This window comes from Aedes albopictus, chromosome 1 (genome assembly GCF_035046485.1).
Source record: "Aedes albopictus strain Foshan chromosome 1, AalbF5, whole genome shotgun sequence".
Classification (NCBI taxonomy): Eukaryota; Metazoa; Arthropoda; class Insecta; order Diptera; family Culicidae; genus Aedes; species Aedes albopictus.
Window position 1 is genome coordinate 186,347,055 of NC_085136.1, and position 27,427 is coordinate 186,374,481.

The 27,427-nt window shown below is 41.2% G+C and overlaps 1 protein-coding gene across 8 annotated transcripts in view; it reads right to left on the reverse strand.

Annotated features, from left to right (window-relative positions):
• Positions 1–1,301: 1,301 nt before the first annotated feature.
• LOC109622744 (uncharacterized) overlaps positions 1,302–27,427 on the reverse strand; it is a 55,971-nt gene continuing 29,845 nt past the window's right edge. For all 8 annotated transcript variants that reach the window (XM_062845999.1, XM_062845996.1, XM_062845995.1 and 5 more), the window contains 4 exons: positions 9,785–10,293; positions 7,349–7,549; positions 6,744–7,286; positions 1,302–6,517 (listed from right to left, as the gene is read on the reverse strand). In XM_062845999.1, coding sequence (XP_062701983.1) covers positions 2,842–6,517; positions 6,744–7,286; positions 7,349–7,549; positions 9,785–10,293 — 4,929 coding nt within the window. In that variant the 3' untranslated portion in view covers positions 1,302–2,841. The remainder of the gene's footprint in view (positions 6,518–6,743; positions 7,287–7,348; positions 7,550–9,784; positions 10,294–27,427) is intronic.

Here is a 27,427-nt window from a genome sequence, read left to right on the forward strand (position 1 = left end):
ATTAGATTTATGATAGAACGGTATTTTAAATTTCACAGTATTCCTCTCGGTTCGTGGCTGCAACTCTCGAAGTTTGGCCACACCCAAAGTTCGCCAGATCATGTTCTACTACGTCCGCCCATCTTGCCTGCAATGCTCCTCACGAATCGCGGATTTAGACGGGGCAAGTGAGACGATTTCGTTTGACTTGAATGAAAAAGTTTGACGTGTTCAACTTTCGTTCAGGTCAAGTGAGATAAATGGTGGCGTTTACACGTTCAATACGCATTCAATTGGCATTCGTTTCCCATTGACTGGAATCAAGTCACTTGCACCATGTAAACCTGACATTAGAGGATATCACTACTGGTTTTAAAGTGAACTTCAGGCAGTTTTAAAAGTGTTTCAACGTGTTTAAAAGCGTTTCAATGTGTTTCAGAGGGTTTTTTTTTTCGGGAAGGCTTCATAGGTATTCAGGTGAGCGCCCGGGGGTTATTTCAGCAAATTTCAGAGGGGTACCTGGTGTTTTTAAGGGTTTTCAGGTAAGCTTCAGGAGAGGTTTTGAGGAGGTATCAAAGGCGTTTCAAGATGTTTCAGAGGTCGTTCCTGGAGAAGGCTTCCCAGGCTTTCAGTTGTATTTTAAGTGCTTTCAGGTGGTTCGAGAGGTGTTTCAAGGCGTTTCAGGGGTTTTCAAAACCGCTTGAAGAAGTTTCAGACTGACTATGCTTGTAGATTCGGTGACCTTTACTAAAGGGAGTTCTTGGAGACCCTTAATGAATCATTAAACTTGACACTGGATAGATTGTACCTTCCTGAGGCTGTGTGAGTATGAGTATTATCATAAAGCTGTTAGAGACAGCTAGCTATGATTGTAGAGTTTTCCAAGGAGTTCTTGGAAATCCTCAAACACACATTAAACTCATCATTTGACGGATAGAGACATTACATAGTGTAAGCATGAGTTTCATTCATAATGATCCAACAGATCAATGAGTACGCTTGTAGATCCGAAGGCCCATACTGCAGAGAGTTCTCGGATACTCTTGAACAGTCATTAAGCTCATAGCTAGATAAACATAGACGTATGTACATATGTGAATATAAACTTTATTCATAATACAGCAAGAGGTCGCATGACTAATGATCAAGAAAGTTTTTTTTTACTCCTAAATAGTCACAAACCCCCTCATCTTTCACAATTGAACACGCCCTTAACTTTCCTTAACTCCCCTCGCTGTAAATCGATTCTACCTAAATGGAGGATATCCCAGTGTAAATATTTTAAGAAGGAAGCTTTCGGATGGAAATTAATAACACACAAATTTAAGTACATTTGCGTCTCATACGCAGCCATTTTCGATTTCAGTGTTCAATTACAAAACATAATCACTTACGAAACATTCTTAATTTGCAATAAATGTGAACAATACAGATGTAACTATTTTTCTTAACACAATGCCATATATAATGCACATTTGCACAATAAATACCTTAAATTCGTTCCTCATTAATGTAAGTTTGTATTGTTACAAATGCTACACGACTCTTTGTTCTGTATTAGGGGAAAATGAAGTAACGGTAAAGCTGTTGTCATGTTCGCGGCAATAGTAAACAATCGTTTTGAAATCTCTGCGTCACAAGTTGTTATAGGTTACGAGTGTCATATCTACAATTCTGTATGTATCGTCCCACCATGTTGCAATAGGTGAATGGTATATCTTCACGCTTGTTACACAAAGTGGCTTGATTTATCATGTATTCATAAGATGATCAATCTATTTAATGTACTAACGATTCAAGTGTGGATTATGTTTTCCTTAAAATGATGTTTTAGATTAAATTAACAGAGCTCAGCAATTGAATAAACGGCTGTTGAAAGATGCGCTTGAAACAGCGTCTATCCTGTTAAATAATGGCTGAAAAAAAAACACCTCACCAAAAATCAAATGCTTCAGAAAGTAGGGTATGTGTGCCATCAGAAATCTCACGCTCCCATTTCCATCCTACAGTCAGGTCTTTTTTACGCAGTTTTCATTTACGCGGCCGGTGGTTTTGTGAAATAGTTAAACAATTGTAAGGAAAGCGGCAAAATACGAAGAAAAAGTTGAAAAAGATATGAAATTCAAATTTCATCATGGTCAAGTTTTCATTGCACAATGTTGCGGTGAATTGCAGTCTTGGGAGATTCAGCGTTCTTTTCTTGCATGGGAACGCCCCTTGAGATTAAACGATGATTCTCAAACAGTCTAAGTAAATTCTCTTGGAACTCTATTTCGAAGTAAATCCACAACATTTTAAACATTCCTTTTCATTTTTAAAACAAATCCAAACAAATTCAATCGAGATGTTTAAAAATGTTCATTAACAAAACCTTTTGGCCGAACCGACTACAGAAAACTAACAAATCCTCGAAAATATGATAAAAATATTTTTGTTCGCCTGCTTGTATGGGAATACCCCATAGTGCAACCTTTAAACTTTATGACTACATTTCAAGCAGTTCTCTAGAAAAGCAAGACACGATACAGCTAAAGAAATCACACACTTTTATCCTCAAAGGCGAGATTGGAGCACCGCGGTATACCGGTAAGAACCCAAAAGAAGAAAATATTTGAGAAAACTTGTTTGGAAATCGTCGAATGGGTTGGCTGTTTGCAGTTAATCATCAATAACCATTTAAATCAACTGCTGAGCCTGTCACTAAGATTTAAACCGTCAAGTTATCCTATCTTCGTCCAGTTGTAACCGAATTTGTAAGATTAAAACTCCATGCGGCACGTAAATTCTAATAGCTAGTCTTATATCACAGAGGAAACAGTTTTTTACACTACATTCAACTGGCCTACACACGATACGTTTAGTCTAGTTCAATGTTTTATTTGGCGACGAGGTTAGACTGAAATTCAGCGCAGCATCGTGCTTAAAGTCCAAACTACGGAATTTCGTTGGCGACGGGGAAAGGGCACCACTGGACACCGGAAAACTGGCAGCAATGGCCGATATATTTTTGTAGTCGAATCGCATGAGGAGGTTTTCGCAACTTTTAATGTGGGAGTTCTCTCCGTCGTGTCCGATTTGATGCCTCAACAGGGAACTTACATGGGACACGCCTACTTGGTGATGAGGAGCAATTGCAGGAAAAGCAGGCTGTGGCTGTTGCTGATGGAAGGGTGGAGAGTTTTCAGCTGATCGCGTGGTACGTCCCGAAGCGATTGGAGTCGCGGGTTTCAGTGACTCCAGATATGATTTGTTGATGATTGGCGACGATGGAGATTTGTCGAATTTTATCAGTTGTGTATCCCGCTGTAGAAGGTATCGATCATGCGATATACTTTTAAATGATGATGGCCGCATAACTTCCGCGGGTTCAGACTCTTTTTTAACTGGGGATACGCCTCTGGGTGTGGTTGGGGGTGAAGTGCTGTAGTACGAATGATAAGTGTAGGTCTTGGGTGACTCTCGATCTGCCGATTGGTTATCTGAAGAATATTCGCAATATTCGGGCTCCTTTCGGTACGCGCTATGAGGCTTTCCATCACGGTCTTTCTCCTTTTTCCGCCTTGGAGAATACTCTTTTCGTTTACGAGGCCTGCTTGGTCTGTTAGTTGCAGCTGGTCTACAACGGCTTTCATGCGGACTGGTCGAGTAATCGTGGACCATTACAAGCGGGGGTTCGGAACTTATGTTATCGAATTGTTTCAAGGACTTTTCTAGATTGTCGATAGTATCGTTAATTCGATTGGACTGAATGTCCGAGTCGTGATCACAGAGTCCATCAATAGCTTTGATAGAGCTTTCAATTGAGGATAATGTAGCCGATAAATTGGCATTTGACTGCTTAAGATAATCGATTGTTTTTATCGTAGTAATGTAGTCATCTCCAAGCTTAAGCTTTCCATCTTCAATTCTCCGAATAATTTCGTCTGTTTTGGAACTTTTCACCTCCTCTGGAATCTTGATGGTTTTCAAAATTTCGGCCTGAGCATGTTTAATGATGACTGCCTCTTCCGAATCACGTATTGAAATATCATCAAATTTGATGCTGTCTTGCGAATGGCTGCTAGACAAAGGAGACTCGAACTTCTGTTGCAATAACTCATCAATCTCGTGACGACTCTTCCGCTTTTCAGCGTTGCTTTCGGCTGCTGCTTTGAACCTTGCTAACTGCTCGTCGGTCTTCTTTATGATTTCCTCAGTCTTTGACGAACATATGACAGATTTGGTTTCTGGGATCAACGAATCATCCACTGCTATTCTAGTCGGAGACTTTTTTGCTATGAATGGTATCTCATTTTTTATGCGAGAGATTTGTTCCTCTGATTTTTTTATAACTTCCTCAGCTTTAGTAGGAGGTTTTCTCTCCATTGCTACTGTGTTAGGTACATCTTCTAGCTTAAAATCTATTAGTGACAGGCGTTTTTCAAGTTTCTCTAAAACATTTCTGTCGGTTCGGAATCTTGCTAGTTGTTCCTCTGTTTTCTTGATCAACTCATCTGTTTTGGATGGCGAGAGAGACTCGACGTTTGCCATTGGCATGAGTAACTCTTCAGGCGATTTGGATCGTTCTCTGACGTCGATGTTCACCTGTATTTGGTTTTGTGTTTCTGCGTTTTGTTGTTTGGATTCCATTTTATCTGGGGTAATTGTGTTCGGTACATGGACCGTTGAGCTATGGGTAACTTCTTCCGGTATTTTAGTAGCAGATGAATTTTTCTCTTCCTCGGGAGTAATAATCTCTCTGAAGTTGTCTTTTCTAACATAAAACGTGGGCTCCGGTTCTTTGAAACGGGCCAGCTGCTCTTCTGTGCGTTTGATTACGAGATCGGTTTTTGATATTGCTCTTGAGTTTTTAGATTCCATTTCGGGATCAACATCCCCGGATGGAATGCTATTTAGTTTAGCAAGTGTTAGGTCCATGGTATTCTGTTCATCTTTATGGCATAAATTCGTATCTTCAGATTTTGTGATCGCATCACTTGAACAGTTTATCGGAAGTTCAGAAGAGTCGACCAGATAAGTATTTGTGGAATGCTTAATTTCTTCATTTTCCATGGCCACGCACAGCTCTGGATTTGTTTTAGCTTTTATTTTCTCTAATAATTCATTAACTTCTTGAGCCAAATTGGGATCAATGGTCTCGTCATCGTCTTGTGGGCTTGGAGATTCATTACAACTTTCAACAGGTTTGTCTTTCAGCTGTAACGTGTCTTCTGTTTGACTGTCTTCCATTTGGTTGGATTTCCTGATAATGCGCCCTAAAATAAGTGAGTTTTCTTTTATAATCTCCGACATTTTGTTGCTTTTGTAGCAGTTGATTTCAGCTGATACGAGGCCTTCCGAAGCTGACCGCTTTGAGATGTCTTCAAGATACACGTCATCTCCCTTGATTGGATCATCCATGGAAAAAGATTTCTCCTTCAAGAACTTTATACGACTGGCAAGATATTTGTCTACTTCTTCTGGGGATTCTTTTGGAGATGGAGTGATAGTATCTGCAATTTGATATTTAGGTGGTTTATGAATTATTGGGGACTTTTCCGAGGGAATTATCGAGAGATCGGTGTTTGGTGGTAATAGTGGTGAATCATGTTGAAAACTACTTCTTACGGGTAACTCTAATACGAACGATGAAGACATTGAAGATCGATTGGAAACATTTGTAAAGCTATAATTGTCTAGTTTTGACGTAGCGTCACTGTGGTCCAGCACACTTTCCGTAGTATTAACTAAAGATTCGCTAACTTTACGCTCCTTAATAACGTTCAAGTCCAATTGGTTAGGCCTTTCCGCTGCATTAATTCTTTCAAATAATTGATTAGTCACTCCTTTCTCATCTACATTGAATGATTCGTCATTTTTGGAGTCTGCTCCCACGATATCACCGGTTATTGTATTATCGCTAGGTATATTGTTAAGGTAGTCTGAGTAGTCCATTATAGAGGATGGAGTTCTCAAAGGACTAATGGTCGAAATGCTTATGTAGTGAGTGATATCGGGAATTGGAGACAGTTGACTAGTACTGGTAATAGCAATTGACAGAGATCTATTCTCTCCATAACTAAGATCTAGCTCTTGCTCGCGTTTTAATATCTCTGGACGATCCTTTAATTCCTTAATTTGGCTATCTAGTGTACTAATTGAGGGTTTAATTTCGTTTGAGCTGCTTTGTGTCTCAGAATGACTCTCCTCAGCAATATCCGGTAGAGTAGCTTCGATGCGTGGCAAATCGACTAGAACCGGGAACTCCGTATGGTGAGCATCATCAGAAATCACAACCAAATGTTCTTCGTCAGGCACTTCTTTGATACTGTCAGGCGTTAGGCGTCGTTTCATTGGTGAAGCCTCCAGAGAAGATGCACTGAGCAGTTGATTATCATCGTCACAAAGTGATGTACTGGTGCTCGAGTCAGCATCAGATTCTTCACTGTATGAGGAGGATTCACTGCGTCGTTTTGCTCCGACAGACGAAGATCCAGTCTCTGACAGGTTGCTGATGGCTGATGATGCACTGGATGATTTCTTGAGCTTTGGGGAATCCCTGAAATTGAACAAATTTGGTTAAGTATGAAGACTCGTATGCTATGCTGATACTTTGGGGCTGTCCATAAACCACGTGGTCATTTTTTTGGGACTTTTCAACCCCCCCCCCCCCCCGCGTGGTCATTAGTCCATACAAAAAATTTTATTTGTCCATACAAAATGATCATAGGCCGTACCCCCCCCCTTCATGACCACGTGGTTTATGGACAGCCCCTTTGACTTACGGTTTCAGAATATCCGAATCATCTTTTACAAGTGGCGGCTTGCTATCCTTGATCGTATCCTTCCACTTCAAGCTTCCCCTTCGCTGTTTTTCGTCCATATCTTTCCAGTGAAGGGTTTCGGTTGGCTTGGGTGACTTTGGAGCACCTTTTGAGGATTTGCCAGTTTTTTGCATTCGTATGGGGGGCACTGCGCCTTGTGGTGGCCCAAGTCGCTTTCCTTTATTACTAAGAATGGCACTTTTTCCAACCAGTAGTTGATTGACCTGTAATGAATTGCTGTTTGGAGAACCTGACGCCGGTTGTCTTGCCACGGCCGCCGACAAGATGATATGTGCTTGTCGTTGTCGTTCTCTCAGTTTGTCGTATTGCTTCTTCAGCAGTGAAATGTCAAGGTTGATTTTTTCCTTTCCTTCACTGGCACCTCTCAAATTCGATGGTATTCCTAGTGAGGCTCGTCTACCAGATCTTAAGCCCCACGCAGTAGCAGTAACAGCCAGGCGAGAGTCCTCATCAGATTCACCCTCATCGTCAGAGTAAAAAATTCTGGAATGGAGATGGACAATTTAGCGAGTTGGTGGTCAATCAACCTGATATAAGTAACATACCTGAGATTGGAGGAGTCTTTCAACTGGGAGATATTGTTGAGATGTTTGTCTCGTAATTTTTGTAAATCCTGAATCGGACCGATGTCTACTATTCGCTGTATTAGGCCGTTGCAGTCGATCAAATTTCCATTAACTAGTTCGGATGATAGTGCTCCCATTTTGCAGTAGAAATCGTCAGCAGTTTTTGTTAGTAATATTCGGCTATTTTGAAATATAGAGAAATATCACGTTCTTATTAACGAATACATTTTGACTCATTTGTATTATTCTTAAAACGAAACATTCAGAACGTTCCACAATAGAAAGGAAACTATTTCCTCTCCAGTTAGCCTAATGGTTAAGGCTATGGATCGCAAATCCGGAGACGGCGGGCTCGATTACCGTTCTAGTCGGGAGAATTTTTTCGACTTCCTGGGCATAGTGTATCATTGTACTTGCCTCGCAATATACAAATACATGCAATGGCAGGCAAAGAATGCCCTTAAATTAATAACTGTGGAAGTGTTTAAAGAACACTAAGTTGAAGCGAGGCAGGCCAAGTCCCAGTGGGGACGTAGAGCCATAAAGAAGAAGAAGAAGAAGGAAACTATTTCAGCCGTGAACCAATATAGGTAATTCATTTATTAAAGTTTTATAGCATGTGTTCATTCATTTGCTTGCAGGTCTTGTTCAAGCATGGTCCACGTCTCGTGTCCGTAGAGAACCACCGGTGTTATAAGCGTTTTGTACATGGTGAATTTGGTGCGGGAGCGAATCTTTTAAGACTGCAGCTTCTACTGGAGCCCATAGAGGCACGATTTCTATAGATGACGTGCTTTCGAAAAATGTTCCCATAACAGCAATTTGAAAAAATGCACTAATGGTAAATTTTTAGAGTTATTTCACAAGGTTGCCTAGAAATTTTGAAACAACATGAAAGTTTGATATTTATATTAGTTTGAAGTGACAGCAAAACGAAATCAAAATTTGAAATCGAATTTAATCAAGACTGCGCAAATTCATGCGGATGTCGGAGTGTTGGTGGAATGTGGTTGGCAGAGGGTTCACACATTGGTGCGTGAATGCCAGGCGTAATGTGAAAGATTAGTGTGAACATAATGCGGCACAGTTCGCTCGATTGCATAACTCATAGGCATTATATGATAGATTGTCACTGTTCTGTGAAAATTGGAATGAAGGGAAACGACTTTTTCAACCCGTTTGTGTTCAAGCGATGGCTTTGAGCATGTTAATATACATGAGTTCAATTGTATATGTTGAGAAGGGAGAAAGAATAGAGAAAGATACAAAGTAGGAGGAAGGGACGGGATTGGAACAAGGCCGTCCTTGGGGAAGACAAAGTCGCAAAAGGTGGACATAATCTTTTCCATATTGTGCAAATTGCAGCTTCCCTAGATGAAATGACGATTCTATCACAGAGTAATGGAAAATTCAAAAAACTCATCGAGAAACTAATAGTTTGTTAGACCATGGTTTGACTATAGACTAAATGGCTTGAAGTAAATGACTAAGTGTCTACTGTGAATAAGAGCCAGCATAATGGGTGGACTAGATGTCGGGTTCTATTCGTTATGAAAGGCAAAGATGGACGTATTCGCCAGGTGATTGTACAGATTGCAGGATCTCCTACATGAGCCAGAGTAGTTATTAGTTTACTCCTAGGTTTTACCGTACTAACACAGTCGTTTATAACGTAGTTACTGACATTTCGTTTGATTAACGTTTGAATGTTCTTTGAAGTACTTATCATCTTTCCATTGTCTTACACGTCAACAGATTTAGATACAATCTAATCATTGACGGAAAACCATATTTTTATACATGATTTTTTTTTCTGTGTTAACGAGATTTTGAATCCTAGGCTAGTTCATCTCGGGACCCACGCTTTACTTCCCTTGTCGAGAATGGATTTCCAGGTCCTCGGCGTGATAAACTCATATTTTAAACATCACACCAGCTTCGCTTCACGTTTTACACATGATTGTATTTTATTATAACTAATATTGTGAGACGAAATTTTAAGTTGTACCGTTGTAAACAAATCTATATATATAAAAATGAGTTTGAAGTTTCTTTGAGGCAACAAAACTCACGAACGGGTGGGCCGATCAGCATGACTCTTGCATGGTTCGATTCGTATTCATGGTGGCTGTGTTTATATGCAGAAAAAGTTACGAAAATCTTTTTAAAAAGTATGAAAATTGTTTAAATACTGATTTTTGATGAGCCGGGAACTAAATTAGCGTGATCAACATTTAATCAATCTAGAGTGCGTTGCTGCGATGACCTCAACAATTGTCAAACCATCGCAGCTTGGCAAGACAAAGTTTGCCGGGACAGCTAGTAGGTTATAATTATATATATGGACGCGTGCCATTGGTCCCCTGCTGAAATAGCTCTTCCTTATTCACTTCGTAAGGTTACACAACTATTTACCTTTCTAGTAAGCCCCAAATAGCCAACGCCGTTCGTAACAGGACATCACTGCCCTCAATCAGTATCAGATCCCAGATTCGCAGAACAGAGTTGATTGGCAAGCAAGTGCAAAACAGCGTAAGGAACCATTGCATTGTGAAGACATTTGTCAGTGGTGGTTCGAAAGCCCCTTCAGGGCCCTGCAGTTTCTGCAGGTGACGCGCTAGCTTTGGTAAGCGTGTACCTAGGAGATCCCGAAACACTGCCATGTCCGCCTGCAGCCCTCCTAACGAGCCACAGAAGTATCCTGCCGGGAGGAGACCTTCTATCAACAATATCATCACTTTGATAGAATCGGCTTCGTTTTTGTCCATAACCTGCAATATTAGTGCGCCCAACATGTTGAAACCCTGGCAGTAGCCGACTTCTGGATTGAACCGAGAATATCCCAGTAAAACTCGTTTCAGTTTGGCTTGGTTGATTGTTCCCGAAGGGCCAGAACATAGGCTGGATCCGGTGCGATGGAGATCCTGCGAAAGAAAAATGTATGTTAGATTATATTTGATTTTTACGTTCTTTTCCTCTACAACGCTCTTGATCTACACTGTCTTCATTTTAGTTTTGTGGAGCCTCGTGGACGTTCGGTTAGCGTCACCAAGCGTATAGCCGTACCATGTCATGGACCTTGGGCCACCGCGTATAACAAACTCCGACTCTTCCAAAAGAATTTGTTTTCGTCTCGCGTTTCACGCGTTTTTTTTTTTTCAAAGAATTTGTTTTCACCTTCCGTCGTTTCAATCTTTTGGCCTTTCGCCGTTGGCTTAGCTCTTCAAATATTTGTCCAAACGCTTTATGCTATTGCTTCCTTATTGAAAAATATTTATTCATTATTCGGTAATTCACATAACTGGGCCAGATTATCTGTAGCTTGATTATTCCACATTTATTTACATCCTGATTTTTTTTTATTTATATAACTATCCGGGCTTTTTATCGTCCGTTTAATCCGGACTATATTACGCCTATATTGAAGCCTGTATCCGCAATAATCGGGACACAGAAGTACGGCAGTAACGCTGTCCTGAATCAATAAAAATTAACCAAAAGTGAACTGAGAACTCTTTGATGTATGTTTCAGAATTTCCTAGGAAACCTTTGAAGACGTGCCATGAAAACCTGCTTACATTTTCTTTCAGACATATTTGCAGTCATTTTATGGAAAATTATTTTGCAAAGATTGATAGAGGAACTTCCAATTGAAGTCCTGGAGGAACGTCTGATAGAATTCTAAACAGAATGTTGAGAAAATTCTTTTCTAGACAGCTACAGGGAAGAAAGAGAGAAAAATCTAACGGAAAGTGAATTTCCAAAAATAATTGCAGGTGCTATTGCTAATCGAGCTCGAAAAATTTCTAGCGAAGTTCTGAGAAATATTCTTTAACAATTTTCCAAGCGATTTCTAAAGTATGTTTTTGCAAAACTTCGATTCAAAATTTTGTAGCAATGTATGAAAGTATTGCTAGAGAAGTGTCTTGGATTATCCCTGATTTTTAGTGGGATTGATATATCAAATTTTAAAGGAATTGTAGGTGTAATGTTATGACGGATGTCATCATTGGCTTAGATATGACTGACTCGCTCGGTAGGTTGGTTCAGACTGTTTTATTGTATTTCAAACTATCTTATTCTTATGTATGTACGCGCAAAGGTCCGAGACACTGCGCATATATAAAAATGCTGAGATCGCATGATTCCCACGGGAAGGTAGGAACGATGCACACGTATTGCATTTCGGGTTACATGCGCGGTGTAACCGAATCCATCACACTTTATCCCTAAAGAAAATCGATTAGTTTATAATCGTAAATACTATATTTTTACCAAATATTACTTTCACATTTTTGTACGATACTTCCTTCCTCCTCAACAAAAATGCTGGAGGCATTGATTTGAATGAAATTACTATTTTATTAATCTAGATATATGTACTTTCATTTTCTTGTTTTGATTGTTTGCAATTGTAGCGTTTGGTTCTGAAAGTTCAATTACTTTATACGGGCCATTATTGGTAGAGTCTAGTTTATTTCTGTTTTCTATTTTAAGGTAGACATTGTCGCCTATTCTCAATGGGGTGACTAATATATTTGCATTGGCTCTTTCGGTTCGTTTGACCTTTTCACTTTTTATTGTGTTCAAGACTCTTTCGTGAATTACTTGAAATCTGAATTTAAGCTCTTTTGCATAGGAATCAACATTGTATAATGGATCAGGTATTATGTTATTTTTATCATAGAAATCGAATTTATTCGCCGGTCTTCCAAATAGTAGTTCAAAAGGTGTAAAGCCATGACTCAAGTTTGGTGTGGTGTTATAGCAGAAGCAGTAAAATGGAAGCCAAGAATCCCAGTCATCTCTCCGCTCGTTTGAAAAGATTCGCAAATATTTATTTAAACATCTGTGGTTTCTTTCAAGAGCACCGATGGTCTGGGGGGGATACGCCGTAGAACATATATGATTAATTTTGAGAGAATTGCACACTTCATCAAAGACACCTTTATACTCGGTTCCTTGGTCTGTTTTAATATTTTTCATGGGGCCAAATGGTAAGATGCATTTTTCAATTAGAGCCTTAGCTATGGTTTGTGCGGATTTGTCTGGTATAGGCAGAGCCAATACGTATTTTGAAAAGTCGCATTGTAGGGTTATCGCGTAGCGATTTCCATGCTCTGTTAGCGTAAATGGTCCTATTGTATCGATTGATACAACATCGAATGGTTTTACAGGGGTTGTTGTTATAACAGATTTAGTTTTGAGCGGTATGAAATGTTTGTTAAGTTTACAGTGCATGCATGCGTTAACGTAATCCGAAATACTTTTTTTCATGTTAGTCCAGGTATACACTAAATTCTTTTTTTACACGATCTTTTTTTACGCGGTTTTATTTTACACGATTTTTTTACACGATTTTCTCGAAATTACGCGATGTGTTTTTGGAAAGATTCTTCTCTCCTGGTCGCAATTTACTTCCGATAGGGCTCAAATTTCTATCAGAGATCTCTCTTATCATCCTTGATACCCTGTCAAAATTTTAAGATGATCCGATAAAAAAAGTTTTGAAAACTTTTTTTACACGATTTTTTTTACGCGGAACAAAAAATCGCGTAAAAACAGAATTTAGTGTAAGATGCTTTAAGTTTTTTGTACATCTTGTTTATACCTATATGACCACCGACGGGTGAGTCGTGGTACAATTTGATAAGATTCATTATGTCATTACTATTTGATATTAACCTTGGGTTTTCGAATAGTATTAAGGTAACATTCCTAAGAATGTGATTACCCATTTCTTTAAAATTGTTAACGTCGACGTATTTAAATAGTATATCATCTTTTGCTATAGCAATGCGCGTTGGAAAGTGTATTCCACTTTCATTATTCTTGGGATCCCGTTTATCAAGTATATTGAAAATTTGCTCTAGTGCAACTTTTCTATTCCTCGGAGAACTAAAATTTAAATTCGATGCTAGCATGTATCCTTTAGAATAATTCTTCTTAAACAGTATCATTGATAGGTTATTATTTGAACTATTATTTGAAATAAACGATAGTTTGTGCAGTCCAAAAGCATTTTCGATGCCAAACGTTTCAATCACGTTGAGTTGATCAGGCTCTTGGGTTGGAACGCTTGTATCTCTTTGCTTTTGTTGCCGTTTGGACATTGATCTCGTTATAATATACATACTTTTAAGAGATTCTATATCTACTTCTATTCTAGATAGTGCGTCAGCGATTGCATTCGTTGTACCTTTGATGTACTCTGCTCGATGGTAGATTTGTTAGCTTCGCCTCTCGTGAATGCTCTACTCGCATATGCGACTGGTAGCTCACGATCTCCATGGAGTTGGGCTAATACCGCGCCACAGGCAACTTTTGACGCATCCGTGGTTAGGATAAATGTTTTTCGATAATCGGGAAATTGGAGAATACGTGGTGAAGTTAATTGTCGTTTCAGTACATCACTCAGAAGCTTGTTCAGTGGGTTTGCTATTGACGCGAAATTGGGAATAAATCGCCGATAATAATTGCACAGAGCAACGAATCGACGTGTTTCATCTGCGTTCTTAGGGACCGGATAGTTGAAGATTATTGAGCATTTTGAAGGGTCTTGTTGGATACCGTTAGCAGATATATGGTGCCCTAAAAATGTAACCTCGCTTTTGAAAAAGTTACATTTGCTTGGGTTTAGTTTAAGGTTGAAATCTCTCATTCGTTGAAATACTTTTTTCAGATTAGCCAGGTGGTGTTTAATGGAGCAACCTGTTACTATGACGTCGTCGATGTACAGGAATGCACATTCGGGTGAAAGACCACTCAGTGCAATCGTCATCATCCGCTGAAAACTATTTGGACTCACGTTCAGTCCAAATGGCAAGCGGTTGAATTCATAATGACCGGTGTCTGTCGAAAAAGCTGTATATTTCTTGCACTCTTCCTCTATTGGGATTTGATGAAATCCAGCCCGTAGATCGAGCGTGGAGAAATATCTCGCTCTCCCCAGTTGGTCAAGAATATCGTCAATCCTTGGGAGCGGAAATTTATCGGCCATGATGTTCTTATTTAGTTGTCTAAAGTCGACAACTAATCGCCAGTTGTTTTGGTTATTAGATGCCTTCTTTGGAACAAGAAGGACGGGTGAATTGAAAAGAGATTTTCCAGAAAGATTTGCTGTTCGTAAAAGTTGTTGCATGTAAGCATGTCGTTGTTCAGTGAGAATATGTCGCTGAATTCAGTGCACAAATGTTCGAGATTACTTTTGACTATCGGGTCAGGATGCTGTATGTTGAGTTCGGATAGTAAGGACTGTTCAATTTATAAAACGGACAACTTGCTTGTACGATATCTTTTTTATTTTTCAATAAAATCATTATCAGTTTTTTGCATAACTTTTTATAGCTATACTCAAATGTGGGAAAAATATAACATTAAGCAAAATGTTCTTTATTGTGTAACTGAAGCGATTTTCGTAAAACATCAATAAAAACCCATTTCTCAAAATTCGACATAATTTCCCACATACTTAACATGCATATTTTCATGAAGTTTTTAATTTATTGGAATTGTCTGGTACTTACATCAACCCCTGTCAGACTTCAACCCTGTATCCGTGTTTGATACTGCAGTTGGCCTACTACGAAAATGCAACAAACATCTATTGTCTACCTAATATTGTACCGTGGCAGCAGTCGAGTCGATGGGCGATGGAAGGATACAGCTGAAGAGGTTCAAGGCAGAAGGTCAGACGTGGACGGTGATGAGAGCGTCGAGAGAAATTGACTTGTATCACCAGTGCTCCATGTATATTGTCATTAGGTTTTGCAGTGGTGATTATCTGTGATGCCGTTAACGAGAGAATCCTCAGAGCAGATGGGAGAATATCTAGGTACTGCTAAATTCATCGCATGGAGTGAGCTAGGGTTAGATGATGATCAGTAGGAAATATATGGGCCAGATTCCAACAGACCACCGACCGTGCGTGGAGCCTGCGGCGCGCAATATTTTAATTCGTTTTTGTGTGTTAGCCTTAAGAGAAATGTTAGAATGTAAGAAATAAAATGTTCGTAGTGTTTTTAATAAAGTTGTGTTGTTAGGTGTCCAATAAACTGTTTCATGTAGTGTTAAATCGCGAGTGTTATTATTTGGCTGAGAAGGTAGCCCGAAGTCCACGAAATTATCGTCGCCCGGAAAATTGGATTTTCTACCGAGTGTTGGAGAGCTACAAGGTGGTAGCTATCGAAGATTAAAGGAAGGTACAGTGGTTCCCAACATTTTGGTCCTTCGAGCCGGATGGTTGGACCCCGGTGAGGATTTGGAAAGGACGAATTTGGATTGACCGAGAGCTGGTCGCGTGCAATAGACCTGAGGTCAGCGCCATCGAACGGGGATGAAAGTGGACTCGCCATAGTTCTCCCTGAACAATCATTGTGCAGCCATCACACCTGGAGATAAAACACATCGCGCCATCACTACATTACCGCACAAAAGGACATTGGAGGATAATGGACACTGTGGCTTCGTTTGGGCATCCATCAACTGGATTGTTTCCATAGGTGAGTTGGAACAAAGACCTATATGTCCATTCGAAGCTAGGAAAATACGCCATCCTAACACACAACCTTTTGGAAATTTGTTTCGTAATCTCAACTGGACTTCTTGGACGAGGTATTCTGCGCTCGCATGCCAGGGCTATTGGACGTCGGAATCTGGATTCTACCGTGATATCAACCCATCAACTATTCAAAGGAGACCGTGATCTACAGCTAGCGTGGACAACTGATCCAGCATCGGATTTACTTTTCCAGGTAAATATACTTTAGATCAGTGTATGTCCGGTCGTAGCTAGTGATTTTGCGATTCTAACACCATATTCGTCGTTCTTCTCTGGATTCCCCATTCGATCGAGACGGAAAGGCCATTTCTTGAAGACGATGTTACTTCACCATTCCGGCCAGCATTTCTGAGGCGAGTGCGAGTTGTATTAGGGCTGACATCCCTCCGAGCCTATCAACCCGAATGAGCGAGGAAGCGATTTGTGACGAAGCAACAAGATCATCTGCGAGGAAGCGGTTCGATGCGTGACATGAAGAGGCTGTATGGATTGCTGTTTTGTGTGGTGAGTGCCAAGAACGTATATGTCCCCGAAGCAGGTTTCAGATAATACACGCATTTTAAATGAAATTTTGAATCCTCTTCATTTGCCACGCAATCCCTGAGCAAATCTGTTCGTTATCAGAACAATTGTCTCATTCTGCCGCAACATTTGGATATTTTTGGACGGATTTTCTGGTCGTTTTGGATATGGATTGGTGCAGTTACTGGTTGCACGGGTTAGTTTGAACAGTATATGTTCTGCCGAAGCTTTATACTTGAATACTACATGCACTCCTCCCTCTTCTTTGGATCCCAACCTGAACTAAAATTGTCTGACGAGCTGACTGTACGGAAATTGGTTTTCGTGTGCGGGAACAACAAGATTTGCAATCGAGGCTGCTGCTGTTGTCCATCCTCAAGGTGAGCTACAACAGTATATGTCCACCGAAGCCACATTTTGGATACTACAGTTGGTTCTATTCCCTCTCTCCCGAATTCAAATGGACTCGAATTGGATGGAAGTAAACGGTGTATGACGTCACAACAGTGGTTCTCCAACCTCCCTGGATGAGTGTAGCGGATCGTAGTACAACTTCCTGTTCTGTCAGGTAGGCTTCAACAGTATATGCCAGTCGAAGCCTTGGACGTTTCGGATCTCTACATCATCAATTTTTATTTGCCGGTTTTGAGTGACGTATACATACCATGGCGCCATCCCGCAAGAAGAAGCCAGCACTCAAGCTGTTGATGGTGCAGCTCAAGAACATCCAGACATCCATGGACGACATCCGGAGATTTGTGGAAGCTGACCAGCCGACCGCTACTGTCAGCCAGGTCAAGATTCGCATGGACAGTCTCGATGAAATGTGGGAAAGATATGCAGAAGTTTTGGTAGACATTCAGGGTCATGACGACTTTGAAGCCAAGGATGAAACGATAGACAAGACTAGGTTAGCATATAGCGATAGTTATTACCATTGTAAGGCATTCTTGATGGATAAGATTAGGGAACTGCAAGGACCGGAAGAAGCTGATCATTCAGTACGAGCGAACGAGACGCTGGTGCAAGGACACGGTACTCTCGATCATGTGCGGTTACCCCAAATCAAGCTCCAGGTTTTCAATGGGGATATCGATGAGTGGATTAGCTTCCGTGATTTGTTCACTTCACTCATACACAGGAAAACGGACTTGCCAGAGGTCGAGAAGTTCCACTATCTCAAGGGATGTCTTCAAGGGGAACCAAAAGGCCTTATTGATTCCTTGAAGATCACACGGACAAATTACCAGATCGCGTGGGACATGCTGTTAAAGCGATACGACAACAGCAAGCTATTGAAAAAGCGGCAGGTTCAAGCTTTGTTCAATTTGCCAACCATGTCCAAGGAATCGGTGACCGATCTACACTCTCTTATCGATGGTTTCGAGAGAGTCGTGCAGAACCTGGACCAGGTAATCAAACCTGAGGATTATAAGGATCTTTTGCTCGTCACCCTACTCTCAACGCGATTGGATCCTGTAACTCGGCGTGGGTGGGAAGAACATTCTTCTACCAACGATCATGATACGTTAGCGAACCTCACGGATTTCCTGCACCGTAGGATCCGGATTCTGGAGTCACTTCCAACGAAGGCTACGGATTCCAGGACTTTTCAACCACAACCATCAAGACAGAAGTCGTCAGCTGTGAAGGCCAGCTACGGCTCTGTGCAGTCGTCTGGAGTACGATGTGCAATGTGCAAGGAGAACCATCAACTCTACCACTGTTCTTCCTTCCAACGGTTATCGGTACGTGAAAGAGAAGCGGTGCTGAGGTCGAACTCTCTGTGCAGAAATTGCTTCAGATCGGGCCATCTAGCGAGGGACTGTCCATCGAAGTATTTCTGCCGTACCTGCAAAGGTCGTCACCATACGTTGGTATGCTTCAAGCAGGACAAGGCTGGTGCAGCGAAGGTCGCTGCTGCGGTTGGGAACAATAATCCTCCTCCACAAACGGAATCTGATGAACCAACTCCTTCAACATCCTCCCAGGTGGTCAACATGGCAGCCGCCGAAACAATAGTTTCTGGGACTACTCAACATTTCTCCTCCAAGGTTTTATTGGCTACTGCGGTCGTTATCGTGGAAGATGACGAGGGTAGTCAATTCACGGCTCGTGCTCTGTTGGATTCCGGCTCCGAGAGCAATTTTATCGCAGAACGGTTGAGTCAACGTCTTAGGATACAACGAGCGAAGGTGGATGTATCGGTGCTTGGTATCGGTCATACAGCAACGAAAGTGAAACATCAGATTACAGCAATGGTCCGTTCACGAGTTTCGGCTTTCTCGCAGAACATGAGATTCCTAGTTCTACCAAGGGTTACGGTGAATTTACCTACGGCTAAGGTGAATACACAAGGCTGGACAGTGCCTGACGGGATCAACCTGGCAGATCCCACCTTCTTCAATCCAAGTGCAGTGGATATGGTGTTGGGCATCGAACATTTTTTCGATTTCTTCGAATCTGGCCGAAGAATTCCCCTCGGAGATCAGCTGCCGACACTCAATGCATCTGTGTTCGGCTGGGTAGTCTGTGGAGGTCAGACAAACACTTCTCAAGGTCTTCGTATCAATTGTAGTACGGCAACTACACAAGGATTGGAAGAACTAGTCTCGCGGTTTTGGGCTAGTGAAGAAATAGGTGTTTCCAAAGTACTTTCGTCGGAAGAAAAGAAATGTGAGGACATCTTCCTGAAGTCGGTTCGCAGAGAATCCGATGGTCGGTACTCTGTTTCGTTGCCTAAGGATGAGGACATAATTTGGAAGTTGGGCGAGTCACGGGACATCGCATTCCGGAGGTTTCTAGGCACGGAACGTAGATTGGCGAGGGATGCTGATCTGCGTGAACAATACCATCAGTTCATGGCGGAATATGTTCAATTGGGGCATATGACAAAGGTAGAAGGAACAACTGATCTAGCAAAACGTTGCTACTTGCCGCATCATCCCGTTATTAAGGAAGCGAGCACAAGGACCAAAGTACGAGTGGTATTTGACGCGTCGTGCAAGACGTCGTCCGGGGTTTCGCTAAACGACGCTCTACTGGTTGGACCAATTGTGCAGGATGACTTACGATCGATCATGCTTCGGAGCCGCGTAAGGCAAATCATGTTAGTGGCCGATGTAGAGAAGATGTTCCGGCAAATCTTCGTACTACAGGAGGATAGGCCGCTCCAGTGCATTTTGTGGCGCTTCAATTCGGAAGACTGCGTAGATGTGTACGAGCTTGATACTGTCACATACGGAACAAAGCCGGCTCCTTACCTGGCAACACGCACGTTAAACCAACTCGCAGAGGACGAGGGAGCACAGTATCCAATGGCTGCAAGGGCAATCAAGGAGGATACGTATATGGACGATGTTATCACCGGAGCGGATACGATGGAAGCCGCACAAGGGTTATGCAAGCAACTCGACGAGATGACATCGAAGGGAGGTTTCAAACTCCGGAAATGGGTATCAAACTTGCCGGAAGTGTTGGATGGTGTTTCTGAGGATTGTCTGGCTATTCGAGTTTCGGAAGGGATTACACTCGACCGAGATCCAGCTGTGAAAACTCTGGGGCTGACGTGGTTGCCTATCACCGATCAACTGAAGTTTCAGTTCACCATTCCGGATTGGAATTCAACTCACCAACCAACAAAGCGACAAGTTCTTTCGGTGATTGCCAGTTTATTCGATCCCCTAGGACTCCTCGGTGCTACAATAACAACAGCCAAGATCATTATGCAACTTTTGTGGAAAACACGGAATGACGAAGGACAAGCGTTGGACTGGGATCAAACACTTCCTTCGACGGTGGGTGAGCTTTGGAGAAAATACTACGAGGAGCTTCATCTTTTGAACAACATTCGCATTGATCGTTGTGTCGTAGTTCCTGAAGCAACAGTGATCGAAATTCATTGCTTTTCCGACGCATCAAGTAAGGCATTTGGCGGATGCATCTATATACGTAGTCAAGATTCAGAAGGAAAACTGCTAGTCCGTCTATTGTCTTCTAAATCCAAGGTGGCACCCTTGAAGACACAGTCCATACCCAGGTTAGAGCTGTGTGGTGCGTTGCTGACAGCGCAATTGTATCAGAAGGTTCGTGATTCTCTAAGGATTCCTGCTCGATCATATTTCTGGGTCGATTCAACTTGCGTTCTACGGTGGATACAAGCATCTCCGAATGTGTGGACCACGTTCGTTGCGAATCGGGTAACGAAAATTCAGGCTATCGCAGAATCCTTGCAATGGCGACATGTATCTGGAAAGGAGAATCCAGCAGATTTAATCTCCAGAGGAATATCCCCAGCAGACATCGTCAATAACACGTTCTGGTGGGAGGGACCGAATTGGTTGAAGAAAAATCAGGACTGCTGGCCAATTTCTCCTAATGAGTTACCATCAGAAGAGGCCGAAAATGAAAAACGACGAACGGCAATGTGTACAGCATCAGTGGGCATTGACTTCAACGAATGGTATTTAGGGAAGTTTTCGGCCTATTCAGATCTCATCCGGAAAACTGCGATATGGCTGCGGCTGATACAACTTCTGCGAACGGAACCACAGAACAGGAGGCCTGCAGCGTTCCTATCAACAGAGGAACTTAGGAATGCCGAGTTTACCATCGTCCGACGTGTCCAACAGGAGTCCTTTGCTGAAGAGTGGAAAGCACTTGCTAAAGGAGATAGCGTACTACGACGATCTCCACTTCGATGGTACAATCCATATATTTCTGAGGATCAAATTATTCGAGTTGGAGGACGACTAAGTCATTCTGCTGAGCGAGAAGATGTCAAACATCCGATGATCCTGCCTGCTAGACATAGGCTCACCCGAATGATTTTGGAACATTACCATCTACAACTATTACATGCTGGACCGCAGTTGCTACTTGGAGTTGTCCGTTTACGTTTTTGGCCGTTGGGTGGACGTAGCGTTGCAAGGAACATCGTTCATCGTTGCTTAAAATGCTTTCGTAGTAAACCTTCACCGATCCAGCAGTTCATGGGAGAGTTACCTGCACCAAGAGTCACCGTATCTAGGCCATTTTCACAGACCGGCGTAGATTATTTTGGGCCGTTTCATGTAAGACCAGCTCCAAGAAGACCTACAGTTAAGGTCTATGTATCGGTTTTCATATGTCTCTGTACAAAGGCGGTTCATTTAGAACTAGTGTCCGATCTAAGTACGGATCGATTCTTGCAAGCTCTGCATCGGTTTATTGCTAGGAGAGGTATATGCCGTGATATTTACTCCGACAACGGAACGAATTTCGTAGGAGCAAGGAACAAGATGAAGGATTTCGTAAGGCTGCTGAAAGATCCAGAGCATCGGGTAATAGTCACGAACGAATGCGCTGGAAAGGGCATACAATGGCACTTTAGTCCGCCCAGTGCACCTCACTTTGGAGGATTGTGGGAGGCAGCTGTCCGCTCGGCTAAGAACCATCTGATGAAGATTGTCGGAGAAACTTCATTTTCGCCCGAGGATTTCAACACACTCCTTATACAAGTTGAAGGTTGCCTGAATTCGAGACCTTTAACCCCGATGTCAGACGACCCAAACGATCTTGAACCTCTAACACCAGGCCATTTTTTTAGTTGGTTCCTCCTTACAATCCCTACCTGAACCAGATCTTGGAGAAATTCCAACAAATCGTCTATCCCAATATCAGTTGGTACAGCGAATATTGCAAGATTTCTGGAAGAGGTGGCGAAGGGAATATCTCTGCCAGTTACAAGGTCGAACTAAGCGCTGGAAGCCGCCAATTAAAGTGGAAGTTGGCAAGTTAGTAGTTATTCGAGATGACAATTCACCTCCGATGAAATGGAAAATGGGTCGGATTCTACAACTACATCCTGGAGATGATGGAATAGTGCGCGTTGTTACCTTAAGGACCTCAACCGGGTTGATGAAAAGAGCAGTTGAAAAACTTTGCTTTCTGCCTATACCCGTGGATGACCAGAATCAACAGTCAGACAAATAGTTTGCGAAACCCTCCCATTTCCCTTTCCCAATCAGAAGAGGATTCTTTCTTTTCAGAAATGAGTATTTCTGGGTGGGTGAGAATGTCTGGTACTTACATCAACCCCTGTCAGACTTCAACCCTGTATCCGTGTTTGATACTGCAGTTGGCCTACTACGAAAATGCAACAAACATCTATTGTCTACCTAATATTGTACCGTGGCAGCAGTCGAGTCGATGGGCGATGGAAGGATACAGCTGAAGAGGTTCAAGGCAGAAGGTCAGACGTGGACGGTGATGAGAGCGTCGAGAGAAATTGACTTGTATCACCAGTGCTCCATGTATATTGTCATTAGGTTTTGCAGTGGTGATTATCTGTGATGCCGTTAACGAGAGAATCCTCAGAGCAGATGGGAGAATATCTAGGTACTGCTAAATTCATCGCATGGAGTGAGCTAGGGTTAGATGATGATCAGTAGGAAATATATGGGCCAGATTCCAACAGACCACCGACCGTGCGTGGAGCCTGCGGCGCGCAATATTTTAATTCGTTTTTGTGTGTTAGCCTTAAGAGAAATGTTAGAATGTAAGAAATAAAATGTTCGTAGTGTTTTTAATAAAGTTGTGTTGTTAGGTGTCCAATAAACTGTTTCATGTAGTGTTAAATCGCGAGTGTTATTATTTGGCTGAGAAGGTAGCCCGAAGTCCACGAAATTATCGTCGCCCGGAAAATTGGATTTTCTACCGAGTGTTGGAGAGCTACAAGGTGGTAGCTATCGAAGATTAAAGGAAGGTACAGTGGTTCCCAACAGGAATCTTATACTATTCTATTAAAGGTAAAGCTTAATAGTTGGTAAGTAATAATGTCCCAAGCATTCTCCAGCTTGATATAGCAAGTTGCCTTGTTTTCATAGAAATTATTAAAAAAATGTTCATTTAAATCCTGTGTTGCAGAGGTTCCCAAACTTTTTGATACCGCGGCGCCTTTTGAAATTTTCAAAAAATTCGCGGCGCACCAACAACTTTTTTCAAAGACCTTGCATCATTATGACCTCGATTTCACAACACTTTGACGGCGTTAAGTCAGACCGGACCATGCGTTCTTCAATGCAAGAATTTGGGATATCAAATCAAGTACGTTGTTTTATCTAATACCAACTATGATTCTTCTATGTAATGAAATATCTGCATCAAAACAACGCCGAAATTTTCAGAGTTGTCGAATTTCTTTGCTTATCTTCGCCTGTCCAAAAACTCGCCAAGTCTACCCTTAGGTCTTGGGTTCTTAAAATGCATTTCATTATTGAAAGAAAAAATGCTTGAAGATTCACAGAACTTCAAAAATAAATAAATTTCTGGACAATTGCAAAACTTCAAAATTTCTTGAATGAACATTAGCGTGGCTCAAAATACCACATGTCAAAAAGTTCGATGGGCCCCCTTCTCATTTCGTTCTATATGACGCCACGATGCTCTGGTCAAATTTTCAGCTAAATCCGTTAACATTAGGGCGGTGCTAAACTCATTTGAATTTTGTATGGGAGTTTATATGGGAAAACATCGTTTTTAGCATTTTTCTCATGAGGGGCACTATTTTAACTTAAAACACATAACCGATTGTATTAAACTAAAGCCTCACATGTGCTGAAAAACTTTGTCGAAGACCGCAAAGTCATCCGAAGCTTGTAGGAAAAGATATTACACGCAGACCACCTGGTGGTGTTTAACATTTAACATGTAAAGGAATAACAATAGCAATAAAATCTCATTGAATGGACCCGTATTGTCTAGGCTATAGCTTTTTTCGCAAGTGTCTGATAACGTTGCAGTCTTCGATAAAGTTTTTCGGCATATCTCAGGCTATATTTCAATAGGATCGATTACGTGTTTTAAGGGAAATTGGAACCCCTCAGAAGAAAACTGCAAAAAACGATGTTTTCCCATATAAACGTCCATACAAACTTCAAACAAGTTTAGCACCACCCTAATGTTAACGGATTTAGCAGAAAATTTGACTAGAGCATCATGGCGTCATATAGAACGAAATGAGAAGGGGGCCCATCGAACTTTTTGACATGTGGTTTTGCCATACAAGCTTGAGCCACCCTAATGAACATGTTTGCCAAATTTTGTAAAAAAATATAAATATTGATTTTATCGAATTTGTGGTCACTGCCACTGGTGATAGGCCATTTTTCCGTTTTCGTGCAAGAAGAGTGAAATTCAAAATAGATGTTTTCAGAATCAAGCACGAAAATGACATACAATTTTTCGCAGAATTGTTTTACGATAGTGATGTTGGTAAAAATGTACCGTCGTGCGGGGTGTCATTGGGCCAAAGCGGGGTGACATTGGGCCACTATTGCGCACGTTTAGAATACGACGAGAATGCATATTGTGTGCCCAAACTACTAGCATACAAAATTCTAAGATACTTAGCATCCACCGTCAGATTCTCTGACTTATATTGATTCCGTGGGATCGATGGACCAATGTCACCCTCTAGGCCCAATGTCACCCCGAAAGACGGTATCACGAAGTGTTTGTGACAGCATGATGACGGGGAGATTGAAGCAATGATTCTAAAAGGTTTTTGAAATATTTACTTTGTATTGCGAGCCGGACCTCAGCTCCCCTTGATCGAAAACTAAGCTATCATCAAATCATCAAAAGACCAAAAAAAATCTGAATCTAAGCGAAAACATGCAGAACCTCGAAAATATAAAAAATCGAAGTTTTATGAGGATATCAGAAATTACATTCGTGAAACATCCCTAGATTTTGGAGTAATTTTTATAACTAATTTTGACCGAGGAAAAACCCCTTTGAGTGATTTTTTTTTTGAAGTCTTCATAAAAAGGCATGAGTGTGAGGCGACAATTATTACTAAACAAAAATAGAATAAAAGATGTTTCGTGTTTTGAATAATAAAAGTTTGTTCTTTTTGTTTTGGCTCAAAAACCTGCGGCGCACCTGAGAAATGTTCACGGCGCACCAGGGCGCCGCGGCGCACAGTTTGGGAAGCACTGCTGTGTTGCAATAGCATCACGGATTCGGCTAAAAATTTGTCCAGAGCAGTAGAATATTGCTCTCTAAATGATACAGAAGAGAAATGTACTTTTAATTGCATTTTTCATCAAAAATTTCATCCATAAAGATGGTCATATTCAAAAAAATTATACTTTTTGCTCCATTGATGCAGATTTTCAACTCTAGCGAATCTTGTTATTATTTATTTTCAACAAAGTTGGTCCTATGTTATTGTACACCTTATTTGATAATAATCGGGTGCAAAGTTTTTATTTCCAACATCATTGTTATGCAAAATTTGCATTAGGTTGCATGGTTATTTGGAAGAACCTTCAGAGAACGAAACTGTTTTGATTACTGTGTATGTAATGGCGCACAGTAATCAAACCAGCAATGCTATTAAGACGCAGTTTTCTGCATTTAAAACCACATTTATCCCAATTTTGATTGGATGCATGAAAAAAATGATTATTTAATATTTTCATGCCCTTTTTGCTTTACAATTGAATTTTATTCAAAAAATCGAATCTCACTTGAGACATTAATATCTCAACACTTAATTATCCAATTGAGTTTAAATTCTGCCAGAATGTTTATAACCCATGCTGCTGCAGCATGGCACATACTTTTCTGGTATTAAAAACGATATACCATATGTAAACAGTAATTTTATATATATTTTCAATTTTCAGCAATCGAAAAATTCACCTCATTTAACACCTGGCCGATTTTCTATAAAATAAAACTATTTTTATTCGATTCAAAAATGATTACTATAATGGAAGATGACGTACTGAACAACGAAACAAGGGTGGTTAAATTTGAACTACGCGTCTTCTTTTAATAACCTTGTAAAGTTGTCCGTTTTATAAATTGAACAGTCCTTAGTTGTTCGTTCCTGTCTTTCGTATTTTGGTTGTTTGAATCGGAAACACTTTGAAATTTTTTTAAAGATTCTAGTTCTGCATTAGATTCAGTTGTATTCAGAAATTTCAGATAGGTGTTGTCTTTGTCGATTATTAAGTTGGCGTAGAATATGCCGGGGGTAATTTCCTGCGCAACTGCTACCATTGGTTCCGGGATGGTAGGTATTCTTACTTGTTTTATTATTTCGCAACGGGGCGGGATAATGCATTTTCCGTGAAGGTTATCGACAATGGGCAGGGAGGCGTTTGCTGTTCCGATATGAAGTATCCAACTATCATAATTAATTTGGCATTTATACGCGGTGAAGAAGTCTCTTCCAAGAATTCCGTCAGTCGGAATTGGGAAATCGTTTTTCACTATATGTAATTTTTGTGGGAGTTTGTTACCGTCTATCAATATGTTGGAATAGGTACTTGCGATTGTTTTTTCAGATGTGTGTCCAATTCCTGTTATATTACACGTGTCGTTTGGAAATACGGTACGGTTTAAATTTACTTTGTTTGCTTTAATAATCGAGATGTCAGAACCACAGTCGATCATCAATGTGCACTGTGAGTCTGATAAATCGGTCATAAGGTAAACAAAGTTTGTAGCGGCCACGTTTATTGCATAAGCTGTCCTAGCGGTACCCCTAAAAAAGGAGGGTTTGCGCTTTGTTGCGGCATTTGTGGGGGCGTTTGGTAATGTTGTTGCATTTGGGGCATCTGTGCATGATGCGCTTGTTGTAAGTGGGGTTGACCTGGTGTCATTTCTTGGGCCAGATACATATTTGGGGACCCGCGCCAATTGCGGAAACTTCTGCGGTTTTGTTGGAAATTTTGGCGATTTTGTTGAAAGTTGAAATTGTCGACCTGTGTTGCCGTTAATAAATCTGCGCCGATTTTGTCTTCCTCTACCGTCCCGAGGATGACCTCGAGAATAGAACACGTTAGCAGAAGTGGGTTCATTAGCGTTCTGTTGTGGTTCGTTTTCGGTAACCTTTTGGATCGCTTCGTTAAGTGTTGCGAAGTTACTAGCTTTCAGAATTAAGCTACTTTCTTTGCATTTTACGCCGGCAGCAAGCGCTT